Source organism: Metopolophium dirhodum, chromosome 2, assembly GCF_019925205.1.
Source record: "Metopolophium dirhodum isolate CAU chromosome 2, ASM1992520v1, whole genome shotgun sequence".
Classification (NCBI taxonomy): Eukaryota; Metazoa; Arthropoda; class Insecta; order Hemiptera; family Aphididae; genus Metopolophium; species Metopolophium dirhodum.
The window spans coordinates 5,697,005-5,715,886 of NC_083561.1; the positions used below are offsets into that span (position 1 = coordinate 5,697,005).

General features: G+C 27.6%; 1 protein-coding gene across 3 annotated transcripts; it reads right to left on the reverse strand.

Annotated features, from left to right (window-relative positions):
* Positions 1-2,401: 2,401 nt before the first annotated feature.
* Positions 2,402-17,338, reverse strand: LOC132939953 (UDP-glucosyltransferase 2-like). 3 transcript variants are annotated; one of them, XM_061007395.1, is made up of 5 exons: positions 17,217-17,338; positions 11,095-11,976; positions 3,115-3,334; positions 2,829-3,048; positions 2,402-2,760 (listed from the first exon to the last, which is right to left on the reverse strand). In XM_061007395.1, the coding sequence occupies exons 2-5, from the start codon at positions 11,917-11,919 to the stop codon at positions 2,475-2,477; spliced, it is 1,551 nt and encodes a 516-aa protein (XP_060863378.1). In that variant the 5' UTR covers positions 11,920-11,976; positions 17,217-17,338; the 3' UTR covers positions 2,402-2,474. The 3 variants fall into 3 exon arrangements, with proteins under 3 accessions (XP_060863378.1, XP_060863379.1, XP_060863376.1); XM_061007396.1 differs by lacking the exons at positions 11,095-11,976; positions 17,217-17,338 and adding an exon at positions 7,387-8,549; XM_061007393.1 differs by lacking the exons at positions 11,095-11,976; positions 17,217-17,338 and adding an exon at positions 4,712-5,987.
* Between the last annotated feature and the right edge of the window lie 1,544 nt (positions 17,339-18,882).

An 18,882-nucleotide genomic window follows, 5' to 3' on the forward strand; every position in this document is an offset into this window, starting at 1 on the left:
TGTTCCTTAAGTGTATCAATGACGTATTGTCGTATACTTGAGTAGTATTGTAAGTATATTTTCATACTGTTTGTGCCCGATAAGTCGTCGCGGCTGGACACAATCACCTGTGCCTGAATAAGCTATTTGCACAGTGATACAGGTCATTAGGTCAAGGTCACACTCCGTGACTATCGCTGTTTCGCACGCCTTACCTGGTCCATCGGTTACCATAATATGTCGCACAACCTAGTCACCCCGCGGCCTATTGCCAAAATATAAATATTTTGACTCGTTTTGAGCAGTTTACGGACATTTTAAATTTTAAATTTTTTTAGTTTTTTTTATAATTATCAATAACATTTTATTTGTTGGGTCAAAAAGCGTGAAAATGTAATACAAGACTTCTGATATATTTTTACTATAGCAGTTGAAAAATATCAAAAAGACATTGGCACAATTATTTGTTATTAGCATTTAAAGTTTAATTTTGACAAAATGTATCAAATTTAAAATTTAAAAATGATTTTGTAGTTAAACATTCTTAAAATGTTCAACTTTTATAGCTAAGAATTGACAATTTAAAACAAAGTTCCACGTAAATAGGTAAATTAATTAATTTATGCACAATAATATTATCAAATATTAGGTAGGTACTTAGTAAATAGTAATATATCATAGACTGACTTTAAAGTCCAACTTTTGAGAGTATAGCTTAGATACTACTTAGGACTTCAATATTATATAAACACCGGCTATATGTTTAAATTAATGTTAGCAGTGAACATTATTATTAATCAATAACTTAAGTATAACTGAAAAAACATTCAAAATTAGGTATAAATATCAAGAAAAAAACTATTTTAAACAATTCGTCATAGTAAACTTTAATTATTATGAATCTTTACAACAGTTTTAGTATGTATTTAAATTTTTTTTAGTAGATATACAATTATTGTTATTATGTACATCTAATATCATGTATACAATGTACATTCAACATTGCATAACGCATAAATAATAAGTATATACTATACAATAAATAAGAGAACATTTTATTTTGCGTTATGCTAAATATAATATTTATAACATTAACGATACAACAAAGATCAATATACTTTTTATAATATTGTTTATTCAAACATCTACGATACAACACCATTTCAAATGTGCAGAATTCCGGGTAAACGATATACACTGTTACAAGTATAATGTTATTACTCATTGTTATTAGTTTATTACTGATAAATAATAATTATATAAAGATTTATATAGCTTTGACTACTTAAAATATCAATCGTACCCAAACCTTATTAAAAATTCAAGCCCATTGCAGTTGGTTGACACAGTTGACCCGTATCGGTACAATACACGTCGGAACTAGGAAAACACAATTAAATACGCGATATGTAGCTCTGACTGAGTAGCTTACTCTACCTAAAAGTAACTTATAACTTATAAGTTATAAATTAAATCATTATAATCATTTTTCCACTAATTTACTGTTGACGAGTCACCAACACAAGATAACAATGAAATGTAGATATTTTTGAGCACTAAGCCTAACGAAAATATCAATAATAAATAATAGTTATCTAATATATAATATTATTATGAACAAACAATTTTTTTACTGAGATGACGACAATGCAAATTTAAAGTATTAATTATCAAAAAAAATAAATTGACAATAAAAAGTGTATTTCATTTTTTTGTATAGAGACGAATTTATCTAGATGGATGAAATTTTTATCTTAGATACTTATTTAGATGAGTCTCAACACTGTATCCAACTTAAAATATAATAATGTTGTGTCATCTCAAGTATGCTTATTTATAACGATTTCCACCACTATATTATACTTGTTATAATAGTTAATATTAATTTATCAATTTTGCAACACATATTCAACATGAAGTAATGCCTGTCATGATTTCTCTATAAAATATTATCAGTCAGTATCAATATAAATGTTCACCACGTGAAGCCACTTTTGACAAACAATATAATATGAGTGTCTTACATAACCTTAGAGAAATAAAACTCCTTGTATTTAAAAAATGAATTAGATAGGTGCGTATAAATAGGCGAATAAAAAATATTGTAAGACACAAAGGTTACACGTACTGATGTACTCTGCTTACACAATAAAGTTCATTAAAATTAGGTATGCAATAATAATAATGCAAATGCAAATGCAATATACCTAATATTGTAATAACTATTAAATACGATTCTCAATGTATCAGTAATTTTTAAACTTTAATGGCATTAACTAATATATTGGAAGTTAATAGCGATAACAAAACAATGAATATCTTTAGGATATCAACATGCATATTATATAATAAAACGTCATTTTTGAGTAGGTAATAAGATGGCTTTAAATTACATATTTATTAATTTATTATTTTATAGCTATCAATGTGATAATGTAATTTATTCAGTTTATTGTATACTTGAATAGTTTAATAATATTATGGTAGTACTTAAATTATTCTAACTTTGGTTTGATGGTTTGTGAATATTTTAGAAAGTAATAATAAATAGTTTTAAAAAGTTTGTAAGTAATGAAAATAACAAAGGAAATCAAAATTAATATAACAAAAATAACATCCAATAAAAAGTATTGATACCACGTTAAATCAAGTGCGTGAGATTTTAAATGTGGTGCGCCTTTATGACGAATTACGTACTCTGTCCAGTAAACAACTGATTCGGCTGGTGACATCGGTCGGTCTTTAAATCTATCAGAAACGATCTTAGCATTTTCCATGTATCTATAATAAAGTAATATGTTAATACAATTAATTTGGTGTTTAATGTTTTTTCAAGTGCTAATACATACTTTTCATTATTAATGAGTTCTAAAATATTTGTTAACAATTCATCTTTTTGTAATGTTAAAAGATCCATAGAAATTCCCATTCCTGCTTCAACTAAGTTATCAATGTTTCTAGGTTGATCGTAGAAGAGAGGGAATCCAAGAACAGGGACGCCTGCATCGACAGCTTCATATACACCAGATATACCTCCATGACTAATAAATAGTTTTACATTTGGATGCACTAGAAAGTAAAAGTTATATTAATTACAATATTATCATAATTATATTTTGATAAAAAATATCTTACTGAGTATATCACGCTGAGGAAACCATTTACTTGTCATTACATTTATTGGTTTATCTTTCATTTCTCCTTCGTATTTCCATAATACCCTCAGAGGTACCTGTGCTAAAGCTTCTTTAAATGCGTTTTGAATATGGTCTGGTAAAGTTGACATTGATACGACTGAGCCAAACGTAAAATAAATTACTCCATGCGGTGAGTTCTCAATGAACTCCAATATATCCTTAAATTAATATAAAGAAAAGTGGTCAATTCTATTATTATTATCATTCCATGATTATATTTAAATGATTTAATTCAAAATAATAAGTTATTAAAGTTAGATAATAGGAACCTATCAAAACATAATTTTCCTTAATTAAATATAAGTTTTTTTAAATAATTGTTAATAATATGTAGAAATAAATAGCCAGTTAATATGGTTTTAAATAATAATAAGTAAATGTTTATGCAATACCTATGTATCATCAATAATTATATTGAATGTATTATTTAATTATTTATAAATGAACGTAAACGTTATTTATTGAGCTTATATCAATTAAAATCAGTTAGGTTAAAAATTAAGTTAATGAATATTACATTTTGAAAAGTTAAAATAAATAAAAAAATTAACTTTTTAACTCGTTTATGCCCAGGTTTGGCAGTTTTGCCTTTAAGAGCCACAAAAATGCTTTTATTTTCAATTTTAAAGGTAGTTTCTGGTATCGAATTGGATCTAATTGGCACTTTGGGGGACATAGGAATATTATTCCTATTAATTTACTTAAAAAATTATAATTTAGGAAAAAATGTATGTTTTCTATTAATAGATAAGTAGTTGAAATACGATGTAAAAAAATTATCAATGAAGTATAATCAACAACAATGGGAAATAAAATCTACTATAATTTTTGTGTTACGGCGTGTATCTAATAGGACAGTAAACTTTGTTATCGTAGTTAATCAATAGAATTTAGAAAAACGGTTTGGCTATTAATTTTTAGTTAAAATACGCATTCATATATTATTATTAGGGCTCGGATTTTAAAGCACAGTGTTTGAAAAAAGCAAATAAAAAAGCATGTTTATTTTTTTTTAAAAAAGCAACAAACAAATTAACCTAAGCTAGGTAAATGATATTGAATAAAAAAAAATTTAAAAATGAATGTAAATTAAAAAAATTATTAAGTACAATAATTAACTACTATGTATTTGGCTAGATTTGCGAGCTGTCTGTAGATCGATAATTTATAGACGATAACATATCATATTTAATACATTTAATAATCAAGCCGATAAACGAAAACAATAATAATCCAATAACCGCATTTAGTCCGTTTTCCGTTTTTTATTATTAAATTAAAATTGTTTTTATTACTATAGGATAGTGAACATATTAAAATGCCACAGCTGAAATAATTGCAAAAAAGCAATAAAAAAAACAAAAAAAAACATTTATACAAAAAGCTGAAAATGCAAAAATAAATTGGTTTGTTTGGAATCAGAATAACATGAAACGAATTCATGTATAAAAATTAGATTTCGATCTCATATTATGTAAAAAAAGGAATATGCTTTAAAATCCAAGTCTTAATTATTATCATTATATTATGTATACATTTGGAATATTCTGCACCGCGTTCAAATGGATACCGCCTACAGAAACAAAATTTGAAAGAAAAGGTCTCGATGCTTCAGTTATATAATGACTGTTTACAAACATCACGGAAGGTTGTACAGGCCTCGAAACGTCGTACGGTTTAGGTTCTCTGTACTTGAGTAGAAATTCGAAGCAACTAAATGTCAATAAGCTGTACGACAACAAGGCAGTATTTGCGAGTCGTTGGACGAACGTTTTAGGAACACCGTGGTCAGCCATAAAATTTGAAACCGACGCGGGATTAGGTACATGTCCGAGGTAAGAATACTCCAAAAAGGTGACCATCGACTGTGGTACTAAGTATATCATAGGCAAATTCAATTTGGCGGCCACATATGACATGCAATCCAACCAGACGGGTTCGATAAGGACCACATCGAAATCGGTATGAACGAAGCCCTCCAAAATGTCTTTCAATCGTTCGTTTCCGTGAATAATATCGCAATAGGATCTCGCTATACCTGGACCTAACCATAGAGTCTTGATTGGATCGCCGAACACCTTCATCATATCCGTCAAGCCTATTCCGCATTTCTTTGGTAAATCACCGGACGTATCGATTTCTGTATAGTTTTCACGGTTACCTTCTGTCATTGGTGTAAATACAGTGACATGATGCCCTTTATCCGTCAGCGATCGTAATACCGATCTAAAAAAATTCCAGTGGCTTTTCCCCGCAATCGTTTCTATTGCTAAAATGTTTGCACTTTCCACCGGTTGCATCCCTGGTCCGCGAAACGTTGAAAATATCAAAAAGACGGTCAAGAAATAAAACGATCTTACAATATAATCCATAATAATAAATATTTAGGACTCAGTACGTCAGAATTAAGACTGATTGTTATAAAACATAAATAAATTAATGTACAAAATAATTAATATGCAATATTTAAACACTGATTTAAATTAAAATTTTGTATTAAAACACTAAAATTCATATGGCAGTTAAAATTTAAAAAAATGCTGTCCACTTTTTAACATAATTTCCAATCTATAATAACATTATATGATATAGGTAGCTGTCATTATTATTTGTTACCTATATAATTTCAATGTAATCTAAAACATTAGACAGTTCTAACTAAGTAAAAGCATATTAGTATTAACTGTATAGGTATTAGAATATTACGTTATCTAAAGCCAAAGAGCAAATAATTTAGTAGATTAAAAATTTAACAGGAAATGACCATGTTTTCCTAAACATTGAACATTTAAACATACCTATTGAATCAGTTTATTCCACCACTTATATTAGTTATGCTTTCTATAGCACTTAATGATAATCATTATATTATTTTAAGAATTTGGATATTGTATTCATAAATAAATAGTTAGTAATTATTATAAGGCCCAGATTCTAATTAGCTTAATATCATATAATATATTAAAAATTATGTCTCATAACAGCAAAAATGGCCTATAAACATTGACCTATTACTATATATGTGTACCTATTGCTTAAAAATTAAAATCAACACAACTGACTAATTGGTTTTTATTATTTTTTTAAATTTTGATTGGCACTACCAAATTAGATAACGGTCTATATGGAAAATTTGAATAGATGTTATAATAGTGTTTTAGGAAAATGAAAAAAATGACATTCACTATATAAGCAATATGGACAAGTTATAATAAATATTTTGAATACATTTCTTTAAACAATAATAATATGCCAAATTTAAATTTATTTTTGTTCTGAAAGTTTCTTTATAATATAATGCATTAATACATACTAAAAACTGGTTGGACCAAATCTCTAGCGTATTATTTTTTAATAAAAAGTACCTATAACTTATAGTTAAATATTGTATTCCTATTTTTTACACAGCTGGATTAACGTATAGGCAGTATAGGTTATTGCCAATAATTTGGACAACATATTATAAGACTTCAAGAATATACCAAGTCCACTATATCAAAATATAAAATTTTTTTTACGGTGTTTGTATTAAGTGTTATTGAAAATCTACCTAAATTATACACAAACAGTTTTGTTTGTATTGAGAATAGATAATAATATATTCTTATCAATCTCCATTATTGTGTATTTCAGTATTCGTGTATTAACAACATGGTTGAAAACGGTTATAAGACTTAACAACTAGTATCTGCAATTATTAATCAGTAATCAGTACCTGTCAATTTTTAATCAGTTCAAATTAATGATCAAGTCGCCATTCGACTGTATTTATGTTTTATTGTTTAACTTTGATTAATTTGCACAACTGCACTTTGTGTTATGTACATTGTCAAATTTTCTGGGTAGGGCCCAACAAAAATGGTAGTTTACTGGGGCGCAGATAGAATCATAACCTTATTTAGGCGCATGCATTTTTCCTTAATCTGGCCCCAATTCCTAGTTGCTTATATTTTAAATCCTATCACATACATACAACATGTTCTATTGAACACGTATAATATACCTACTAGGTATATACTGATAATTTCTATAAGCTATAACTATAGGCCTCAATACTAATACAGTGATACATAATTATTTAAAAATGGACTGAATAAAAGTATGCACCAATAACTGAAAAATTGAAATGACACGCTTGATATTTAACATGACACATAAACTTATGGTTGACGGTTGTGGACAATTTTACTATACCAGTTTATTTACTCACGTTTGGTATGCTTCTTGGTGTTTTCAGATGTATCCCTCCAATTTGTATTACACTTGCGGGCATAGGTCTCGGTGCATCGGTAATGTAATGTGTGTTCATGAACACTAACGACGGTTTTAGAGGTTGTACCAGATCATATGGTTGTAAATCAATTTTTTTCAGTTCTATTTCTTTATATTTTAACGCCAATAGACTAAAACCTAAAAGGATGACATTTAAAAATCGTTGAGCAAATGTTCTAGGTATCGCGTTATGAGCCATCAGATGGGATACTGTTGCTGGATTTGATATGTCTCCGAATACAGTATGCTCGATGTGGGTGATCATTGGCGAAGGAATTACATATATCAGTGGCAATTCCAGCTTGGAAGCTATATATGACGCACATTCCGATGCCACTACTTCAGTGATAATAATATCATAGTTTGATTTACCACCGTTTAAGATCTCTCGCATATCCCGTTGTTCATAAGCAATATTGCAAAAGTATCGAGTCATGTTCATGAGTATAGGTATTATCGCAGTAGGTTTCCCAAATGCGTTCAACGTTTCTTCAATATCCATTTCGACTTTCGATGGTAAATCCAAGTAAACTTCTGTATAGTTTGGCCGATTGCCATCGGGAAATGGAGTAAATACGGTAACATTATGACCGATGTCCGTCAAAGATCGGAGAATTGCACTCATAAAGTTCCAATGACTCTTACCAGCGACATTTTCTATTGCAAGTATTTGCAGTGCATCGGTAGAAGCATAATATATCGTCGAAACGGTAAGAATACAAAACACTGATAACATCATCGTGTGAAACAACATTCTCAATGTTACGGCTACTTCGCAAAGACTAAATATTAGAGAATATAACCGTTTACAATTATTTCTTTCAATGTCGCAATGTTTTTTCCTTCCTAGTGCCCAGTGCTATACTCGTCAATTATATTGGTTGCAAAATTACATAATAAATAAATATACAATGAAATGTAGTTTTTCGAGGTTATCGCAAATTACAAACATTTTGAAAATAATTAATTGATCACTTAAAATATAATACAATGCCTAATCGCGATACCTACCCAAAATTAGTACCTATGGAATCTATTGACAATCGTAGTTCTATCTCATACATATATGTTATCTAGGTTCATAAGTACATATTTTTAATTTAAAAAAAAATTTCTATTTATGCTGTACTATATATTATAATACATAGTGTGTACACAAACGTTTATTGAATATAACATAATATGTTATACAATCGTATTTAAGCATATATTTTATTCAAGTTCATACTTGTTACTTCCTATAATAATTTAAAAACTGGTAGTTATTTAACTTGATCAAGGCCTTAAACAATATTTTCTATATTGTTATATTATATTATATGCAAATCTGGGCAGTAACTAGTTAAAAAGTTAAAAGTTAAGTTAATAGTTACTTTTTTTGATAACTTTTAACTTAACTAGTTAAAATAAAAATAGAATGTATGAAATAACTTGGTTAGTAAATAAGTTATTTCTTTTTATAAATAATTGTAACTTAACTTAGTTATTTTAATAAAATTAAAGTTATTTACAAAAATTTTCTTATTATGATTTATGAACTGTATATTATTTGCATTAATATTTCTGAGGACCGCCAGGATTAATTAGGTAACTTTGTAATTTTGAACACTTCTATTAGTTCTAATAGTTTTATTGCTACTTTTAATAAGCTGATGAGATTAGGACTGTAAAAATATTTTTGAAGTAACATTTTAATATTTAATATTTTAATGTGAACTGTAAATATTTTCTTTTTTATATCAATGTTTTAAACATTTTCCTTCAAATTCAAAAAAGGAACATTTAGATTAGACAACATTTAAAACTGAAAATAATAATTCATTTCACAAGTTTGCTATGTAGCAGAACTAGCAGCAGTAGATTAATTTATATTTTTTGAGTAGAATATGATTAAATAGGTACTATATTAAACTATATACTATTCTATATTTCTATTGTATTTTAATGGAAACAAATGGAAAAAAAATCATATTTCAAGATTCAACTAGTATTTAATTATTTTTAATAAATAAATTCTAATATTTAAGCTATACTGCAAGTATATAATTTTAATCTGTATGTAAGGTACAGCTATAACAATAATCTAAAACAGTTGTATAATTTATAAAATAATATAGTCTGTGCATTTTTTATCAATTTGTTTTATTTTATACCAAAACTAGTTATTTTCCTACGATGAGATAAAAAAAACGTTTACGAGTAAGTTAAAGGTATTTAAAAAAAAAAAGTAACTTAACTTAGTTACTCAAATTCAGTAACTTTTTAAAACTAACTTTAACTTAGCTTAGTTATTTTTTATTTTAGGATAACTTAACTTTAACTAGTTAAAAAAATTGGTTAACTTGTCCAACTTTGATTATATGTACCTACTTATAAAACAAAGGTTGGTATATGAATAATTTTAATTTATAGTATCCTAGATAGTTTTCTAACCAGATAGTAATAGATAATGTGTTGTGATCACTTGTAAAAAAAAATATTTTGATAGATATTTATGTTTATTTTAAACTTATTAATGGAAATAATAGGTTTTGTCTTTTAGCGTCCTAATCAATTTAACAGTATTAATATTATAGAATTAGAGCTGCTGGAAGTTTAAGGTGTCGCATCACATCTTTTTTTAAATTATAATACACCAATTTGTATTCCTAAAATACTACTACTTAATAGCATTCAAATAATTTAATCTAAACCACATATTTTGAATGCTAAAATTAATTTATCCTATAATTTACTTACCAACGGCTACTGATTAATAATTATGGTAAATACTAAATAATATAGGTGTTTTAGGAGATAGAAAAAATTATCTTCTTTATAAGTAATACGGACAGATTATAGTAAAAATATTATAAAATAATACTCGTTACCTAGTTAATAATATTCTAAATTCCGAGCATGGCAGATACCTACGGGTGCCCAATCAAAAATTCTGCCAAAACCCAACACACACGTGTTCCTTCCCCTACCGACACTAACAACCCACAAACAAACCACTTCAGCTAATGGCCATAGTTGCCGAAGCTTAAGAACAATAAAAAAAAAAAAAAAAAATATTCTAAATTAAAATTATTTTTTCCTGAATCTATGTTTCTTTATAAAATTATAATATATTCGTACTTATTCTCGTAATCTGGTTAATCAAATGACAATGAGCTACATTATGCAATAACAAAAATAAAAATTTACTAATAGTGATCAATTAAAGATTTATCTTTTAATTATTTCATAGTACCTACGTATAAACTATTTTATTTGAAAAGCGTAATATTCTTTAAGAGCAAAACTAATAATAGATTTTTTTAGAAAAGTACTCAGTGTTCTCACATTTGCGACTGTATGTGCAAAATTTAATAGACACATAAATATTTGACAGTAAATTTCAGTAAAAATTGTCATGCCTAACCTAACCTAACCTAACCTAGAATTAATTATACTTGTATAGCTAAGACAATAACATAATATAAGTAAGCATCAATGTACATTTTATGTGTTTAAGGTTAATATTCATTAAGTATAAGTTATACGTTTCTAAGAATCGATTAGGTAGTAGATAAAAAAACGTATTATGCACATTTAATAAAAAAAAAAAAAACATTTCACCCTCATTTGCCTGTGTTTAATATAAATAACATGATTAACTTACTTTAGGTATAGTATTGGGTTGACTGAGATGTATACCACCAATCGGTATCAAATTTGGTGGCATAGGTCTGGATGGTTCAGTAATGTAATGTGAGTTGACAAACACAAGTGAAGGTTTGACAGACTCGATCGAATCATAAGACTGAGGATGAGCTGTTTTAATTATCCTTTCGTAGTATTCTCTCGAGATCAAACTGTATGCCAATAGCACAGAGTTGATACATCTCTGAACAAATTTTCTGAGAACTGCGCGCTGACTTAGTATATGGGATACAACTGCAGGGTTTGGTGTATGTCCAAATAATATTGGTTCTACAAACGTTAACATTGGCGATGGAATAAGGTATACTACAGGAATTCGAAGTATTCCTGCTATGTGGGAAGCACACTCAGTGGCCATCGGTTCGATAATTAAAACCTCGTAATCCGAATTATTTCTGACCGTTAAAATCTTATTTATGTCAGTGTTATTGTACATAGCGTTACAACGGTTTCTTGTAAAATTAACGCTTTGGGATATAAGCGATACGGTCGAACTAAGTGTTTTTAAGACAGTCGCAAGGTTGATTGGACCTGTATTTGGATAATCCTTGGACGTATCTATCAAAGAACAGTTCACACCACAACCCTCGATGTCAGAAAACGGAGAAAAAATGGTCAAATTGTGCCCTTTTTCTATTAAAGACTGTAATACCGATCTCATAAAGTTCCAGTGGCTTCTTCCTCCTGTCAGCTCAACTGCTAAGATTCGTGCTGAATCGGCTGGAAAAATTATTGTTGAGCATCCACACAAGACCAAGATTGCTATAATTATTGGGCATGACATGGTTTTAATTTATTCTTCACATATGTATTATTTTTTTCTGTGGCCTTTACTTTTTCCCTGGAAGTACATAAAATTAATATACTTACATATTAATTATTAATTATTATGACTTATGATTCAAGACGCGAGTATCAAATATACAGATTTATAATGTAGGAACAACACAATCTATAATTTAAAATTCTATACTATAATATTATAAAGAGATAAAATTGTTTGTATGTACGGTGTAATATCTGAAACTAATGACCGGTTTTCAAAATTTCTTTCGCAAATAGGAAGCTACATAATCCGTTTCTAAAATATAGGTTATATTTTTTTGTTAAAACCAAAATACTTAGGTGATCACACAAAGATTTTGAAATTAACGTAATAGTAAAAAGCAGTAGACCTTTTTATTTTTTTTACTTAAATGGTTGCCATTGCCCATTGGTTATACTCGGGCCGATGATGTAAAAACATTTATCAAATTGTGTATGGCCTCGAATAAAGAAATTATATCTTAAAACAAACATGATAGTTGAATGAATGTTTGTAGCTTATACAGGTTAAAACTAGATAACTACTTCAACGATTTCGTCAAATTTTCAAATTTATTATTTTAAGAAATATCAGGAAAGTTTAGAGAGTAGTTTGAAGTACTTTGAACCACGTCCGATTTATGCAAAGCGCTATATCTAATCCGCTACAGTTCGCATTGTCTATCTCGGTTGAATTAGTTCACATAGCGAGAGACTCAAAAATACTGGACCTTTTCGATATAAGTTATATCAATAGATTCCTTGAGACTTGGGATTGTTTTGTATAGCCTAATTTGTCAACCCCAATGAAAATTTCATCTAATTATTAATTTAAGGATTCAAAAATAAGAATCTTAGTACTTTGCTTCATAACTGGAAAGAACCTACAAAAAACTACGGAGTAATGGAATATATTTATGCATCATCAATTTTTAATAAATTGATTTTGTAATTTTTTTTTATAATTTTCAGAAAAAAAAAGGTGGATAAGTGAATGTCGCTCTGCTGTACAGTAGGTTACAAGTGGGTCACTGTAATAGATGGTGTTAAACTTGAATTCAATGATATAATATCATTGTATAAGAAAAACGATTCTGAGCGAAAACGGTCAGTCAGCCTATGATATTACCAAGTATATTTGATGATATTATTGTGAATAAAGTAATTTATATATAACCTATTTACGTGGAGCCTTGTTTTAAATTTTCAATCCTTAGCCATAAAAGTTAAACATTTTATACATTTTTAACCACAAAATAATTAATAAATTATAAATTTGATAAATGTTGTCAAAATTTGAACTTTAAAGGCTTATAAAAAAAAATTGTGCCTATGTATTTTTAATATTTTTCAACTGCTATTAGAACGATATATCAGGAGCCTTAAATTAAATTTTCACGCTTTTTTACACAACAAAAATTTTTTTATTGATATTTATAGAAAAAAAAACTAAAAAAATTGAAAACTGTCAATGTCCGTAAACAGCTCAAAAAGAGTCAAAATATTTTCAACATTTTATGGTGTATAGAAAATGCTAATATGAACATTCAGTGAAATTTTCAAGTATCTACAGTCATTCGTTTTTTAATTACAATAAAATAAGAAAATTGTTACATGAGAAATCGAGTAAAATCAAATGTTGTAAAAATATAAATTTCAGACTTTGCGTAAAAATTCCCGTTTTTCCTTAATTTTTCTTTTGTTTTTCACGTCGCTTGTGAAAACTAGTGGGAAATTTGACCCCCCAAAGTACCAACTAGATTCACTTTCCTATCAGAAAAGTTACTATTGAAGAAAATCCAAGCACTTTTACTGTCCTAAAAGGTGATGACAGACACAAAAATAAAAAAAAAAATAAAAAAAAAAAAATAAAAAAAAAACACACATCATTGTAGAATCAATACATTCATCGCTTCGCTCAGAATCTAAAATTTTTATGAATTCTCAACTCAAAATAATTTGCTCTTTTTCGTGATTTTTCCGTATTTTATCAAAATTTGAACTTTAAATGCTTATAAATAAAAACTGTGACTAAGGATTTAGTTTATTTTTTAAAATAAATATATTTTGGTTTTTTTTTAGTAATAGTAATAGAAATTTAAAGTTGTTGACTTATCAATTAATGTTTTTAGATTCTGAGCGAAGCGATGAATGTATTGATTTTACAATGATGTGTGTTTTTTTTTTATTTTAGATTCTGAGCGAAGCGATGAATGTATTGATTCTACAATGATGTGTGTTTTTTTTTTTATTTTTTTTTTATTTTTGTGTCTGTCATCACCTTTTAGGACAGTAAAAGTGCTTGGATTTTCTTCAATAGTAACTTTTCTAATAGGAAAGTGAATCTAGTTGGTACTTTGGGGGGTCAAATTTCCCAGTAGTTTTCACAAGCGACGTGAAAAACAAAAGAAAAATTAAGGAAAAACGGGAATTTTTACGTAAAATCTGTTTTTGAGAAAATCGATTTTTGCTTTTTGGTGTAACTCTAAAACAAATGACCGTAGGGACATGAAATTTTGACTGAATGTTTATATTAGCATTTTCTATACACCATAAAATTTACAAAATATTTTGACTCTTTTTGAGCTGGTTACGGCCATTGTCAGTTTTCAATTTTTTTAGTTTTTTTTTCTATAAATATCAATAAAATTTTATCTGTTGATTAAAAAAACTTGAAAATTTAATAGAAGGCTCCTAGGTTATTGTTTCAAAGGCAGATGAAAAAAATTAAAAATCCTTAGTCACAGTTTTTATTTATAAGCATTTAAAGTTCAAATATTGACGAAATACGGAAAAATCACGAAAATTAGCAAATTATTTTGAGTTTAGAATTCATAAAAATTTTTCTTTTTAAATCTAAGATTTGAAAATGTAATATAAGATTACTCATAAGTTTGTCTATCTTTATCAAAAAAAAAATGTCTAGAAGAAACTTAAATTAAATTTTTATGAGCGTCTGAAATTTATATTTTTACAACATTTGATATTCACTCGATTTCTTATATAACAATTTTCTTATTTTATTGTAATTAAAAAACGAATGACTGTAGATACTTGAAAATTTCACTGAATGTTTATATTAGCATTTTCTATACACTATAAAATGTTGAAAATATTTTGACTCTTTTTGAGCTGTTTACGGACATTGACAGTTTTCAATTTTTTTTGTTTTTTTTTCTGTAAATATCAATAAAAAAATTTTTGTTGTGTAAAAAAGCGTGAAAATTTAATTTAAGGCTCCTGATATATCGTTCTAATAGCAGTTGAAAAATATTAAAAATACATAGGCACAATTTTTTTTTATAAGCCTTTAAAGTTCAAATTTTGACAACATTTATCAAATTTATAATTTATTAATTATTTTGTGGTTAAAAATGTATAAAATGTTTAACTTTTATGGCTAAGGATTGAAAATTTAAAACAAGGCTCCACGTAAATAGGTTATATATAAATTACTTTATTCACAATAATATCATCAAATATACTTGGTAATATCATAGGCTGACTGACCGTTTTCGCTCAGAATCGTTTTTCTTATACAATGATATTATATCATTGAATTCAAGTTTAACACCATCTATTACAGTGACCCACTTGTAACCTACTGTACAGCAGAGCGACATTCACTTATCCACCTTTTTTTTTTTTTTTTAATCGGAAGAATAATAATATAATAAGTATAACTTGATGTTTTATAATTATATTATATGCATGACGTGCATATTATGTATATTTTATTCTGTATTAATCACAAGGGTTTACCGTAATTAATTGTTAATCGTACTAAGCAAAATGTAAAAAAAATATTTTAAAAGTCCACCATAGAAATGTTTTATAATTATAATATCTCATCTACTGAGTGAAATAAGCACATACATTACCTATAGCAAATAAGTATTGCGCAAAGATTGTAAATCGTAATACTTCATAACATTGGCACCGAAGTTTTAAAAATATGATCGGGGAATTTCAAAACTTCGCAGACTCAATATCTTAATTATTTAATGTAGAGTTACTCTAATATACATTTATTCATATAACCATGGCTTGAATATACTCATGCTCATAATAAAGTTATGATGTAAATAAAATGTTAAAAATGTATAAAATGTTTAACTTTTATGGCTAAGGATTGAAAATTTAAAACAAGGCTCCTAAATAGGTTTTATATAAATTACTTTATTCACAATAATATCATCAAATATACTTGTTAATATCATAGGCTGACTGACCGTTTTCGCTCAGAATCGTTTTTCTTATACCTAACCTACTGTACAGCAGAGCGACATCCACTTATCCACCTTTTTTTTTTTTTTAATGCCCTGGGACTTTATTATTTAAACGACCCAAATATCTTTATAAATATGTTTAACAATAACATATATTTTACATACTCGATAATATGAATTATATATACTTAACACATTGAATAGTGAAAAAGTCACTTCCAATGAAGTTGCTCCTGCCTTAATCTAAAATATTAAACTAACTCGTATGATTTCAAACGCTTAAGACGTCTGATGCCCTTGAAGTTATGTAAGTTATGTTGATGACATTTTCATCAAAAACCTAGAAAATGTAACATAAGACTCCTCACAAATCATACTCATAAGTCGTAACAGTTAAAAATTTCAAAAATACAGTCACAATTTTTGTATAACCTTGCTTAAACCAAAATAAATATTTTTCCCCGAAATATTTTAGTTATTTCGTTGTAATTAAAAATAAGGTAAGCCTCCGTGTCTTGAGTGCTTGAACACTATAACCTATATTGTTGTTGTTTTAATAATTAAACAATCATATTATTTTATGATTGTCAAATGTCAATCAACAAAATAAACAATATGTCGAAAATGTATGAATTTTCTAATCTAATCTAACACAGGTACCTAAAATTAAAAGAAATATATTAAATAATATTATGTTTAGGTAAGACATAAATAACATAAAATAATATTCATAAGAAATATTATATCAAATATAGAAATCAACAAATAATTATAAAACACTAATAAAGTATCACTAATAATAGACAATAGTAGTCCATCGCCAACTATGAACTGATACCTACCAAATATACAATTAATGTTCTAGTTATGAAACGAAAAGAGGTTTGATGATTTATCATTATAAAAAAAATTAATTTCAAGTTGAAGTTCATCGGTAATTGTTATAATTTCTATTGCAATTCAATGTTATATTTTTACGGATAAAACAAATAGTAAGCTAGATATTAGTATAATAGTATGCATAATTATTGTAATCATATATACGTACCAGAAGAAAATAGTTATTATAGTTACCTACACTAACACTAATTACAAGGTAAAAATACTATTGGAACAAAGAACACACCACACGCATGTGTATACACTGTAACGAGTGAGCAGAACTAAAATACATCCAGTCGCGTGTTTAATGTTTATAGGTATAGGCGTATAGCGCATCTAGGATTTTTTCAAGGGGGGGGATATACAATTTTTAATACACATTCAGTGTACATATTATGTTATAATATTATATTCATATTATTATATACACATTATATTGTGTACAAAACTTTGTCTCCGGGTGGGGACGATGCAGTATACATTATCTTAGTAGGTACTTATATATATTTCTTTCCGTGTATAAGTAAACTCAGATCCTAAACGGCTGCGCCGATTTTGATGACATTTTTTATGTGTGCTTGAGTGGGTCCTTGGATGGCTTGGATTCACAATTTTAGACCCGGTAGGCCCAACCCGGGGATGTGCTCAAACGGGGATTTTGATATTTACGATGGACATTTTTGTTTATAAACGGTTGCGATTGGTTATGGGAGAAATGTAGTATTAAATATAATATTAGTTTTTATTTAATATTGTTTCCATTGGTTATTCTGGTAGATAAGATACAAGCATATATCAAATCAAATTTTCGCACATTGCCTATCAAAGTGGCTGAGTTTTAATATTATAGCCGGTGGATTGCCTACTTGATATTTTTCGCACATTGTCCACGATCCGACGTAGGGACTTACTGCAACGAGTTACTAGTTACACCCAAAAAGAAATGAAAGTGTTAAACAATCACAATTTTTTTAAGAGTCATAATTTTTTCGGGTAACGAAGTGCGCGGGATCAGCTAGTATATAATATAAATAATATTAGGGTTCATATAATTATAATAACAACATTTGTAAAACGATTAGCAAGTAATATATTTGAATGCAATATTCTATGATTTTTCATACGTTTACATATTTATACACAACAAATAGAAAATATAAATATATATTACTATAGATTTTTTCATACTTTCGCTTTTTTGTGGCGTTTAGATTAGGCTGAATATTTTACCTTTATAATACGTAGTTCAATATGGATGTTTTTCCTTGGAACTTATGCCTCACCTCACTTTCATCTTATATTCTAAGTTGGTTTTTATAATTGTTCGAAACCATAGAAATCTTAGTTCTTTTTGACTTATGACTTTGGTGGTATCGATAATAAATAATAATTATTTGTAGGGGGCGGTCGGTTTTGGTTTTGGTAATCCGTTATATAATTGTATGATCTTTATTGGTCTTGGGTTTCAATTGTATAAACTTTTTTGTGAATTTATTAATAACTACATATTAGTTACTATGTTTTTATTTATGTTTATAACTTTAATTATTTAGATTGTTTTTTCTTTGTTATAATTCAAACGGTTTGCTCATCCTCAAAATTGAATTCCAAAGATATTTTTGCTTGATATAAAACGTGTGCAGACACAAACAATTAATATAATAATAATAACAAACAGATATTGTACCACATCACTCGGATCAGAATCGAAAATGTAAATAATACGAATACAAATCTGGAGGTCGGCTGTACACTCAAACGTTATCCTTATCCAATCATTTTAAAATACAACTTAACGTATTATTACTGGTGCCCCTGGTATGTGAGTATGT

What these genes read in the sequence shown, in the direction of transcription:
- LOC132939953 (XM_061007393.1), bottom strand. Translation starts at nt 5,548, where the DNA reads ATGGATTATATTGTAAGATCGTTTTATTTCTTGACCGTCTTTTTGATA. An exon ending in CGGTGCAGAATATTCCAAAT is followed by an intron (nt 3,335 to 4,711) that starts GTATACATAATA and finishes TATTAATTTAAG; the next exon opens with GATATATTGGAGTTCATTGA. An exon ending in GAACTCATTAATAATGAAAA is followed by an intron (nt 2,761 to 2,828) that starts GTATGTATTAGC and finishes ACTTTATTATAG; the next exon opens with ATACATGGAAAATGCTAAGA.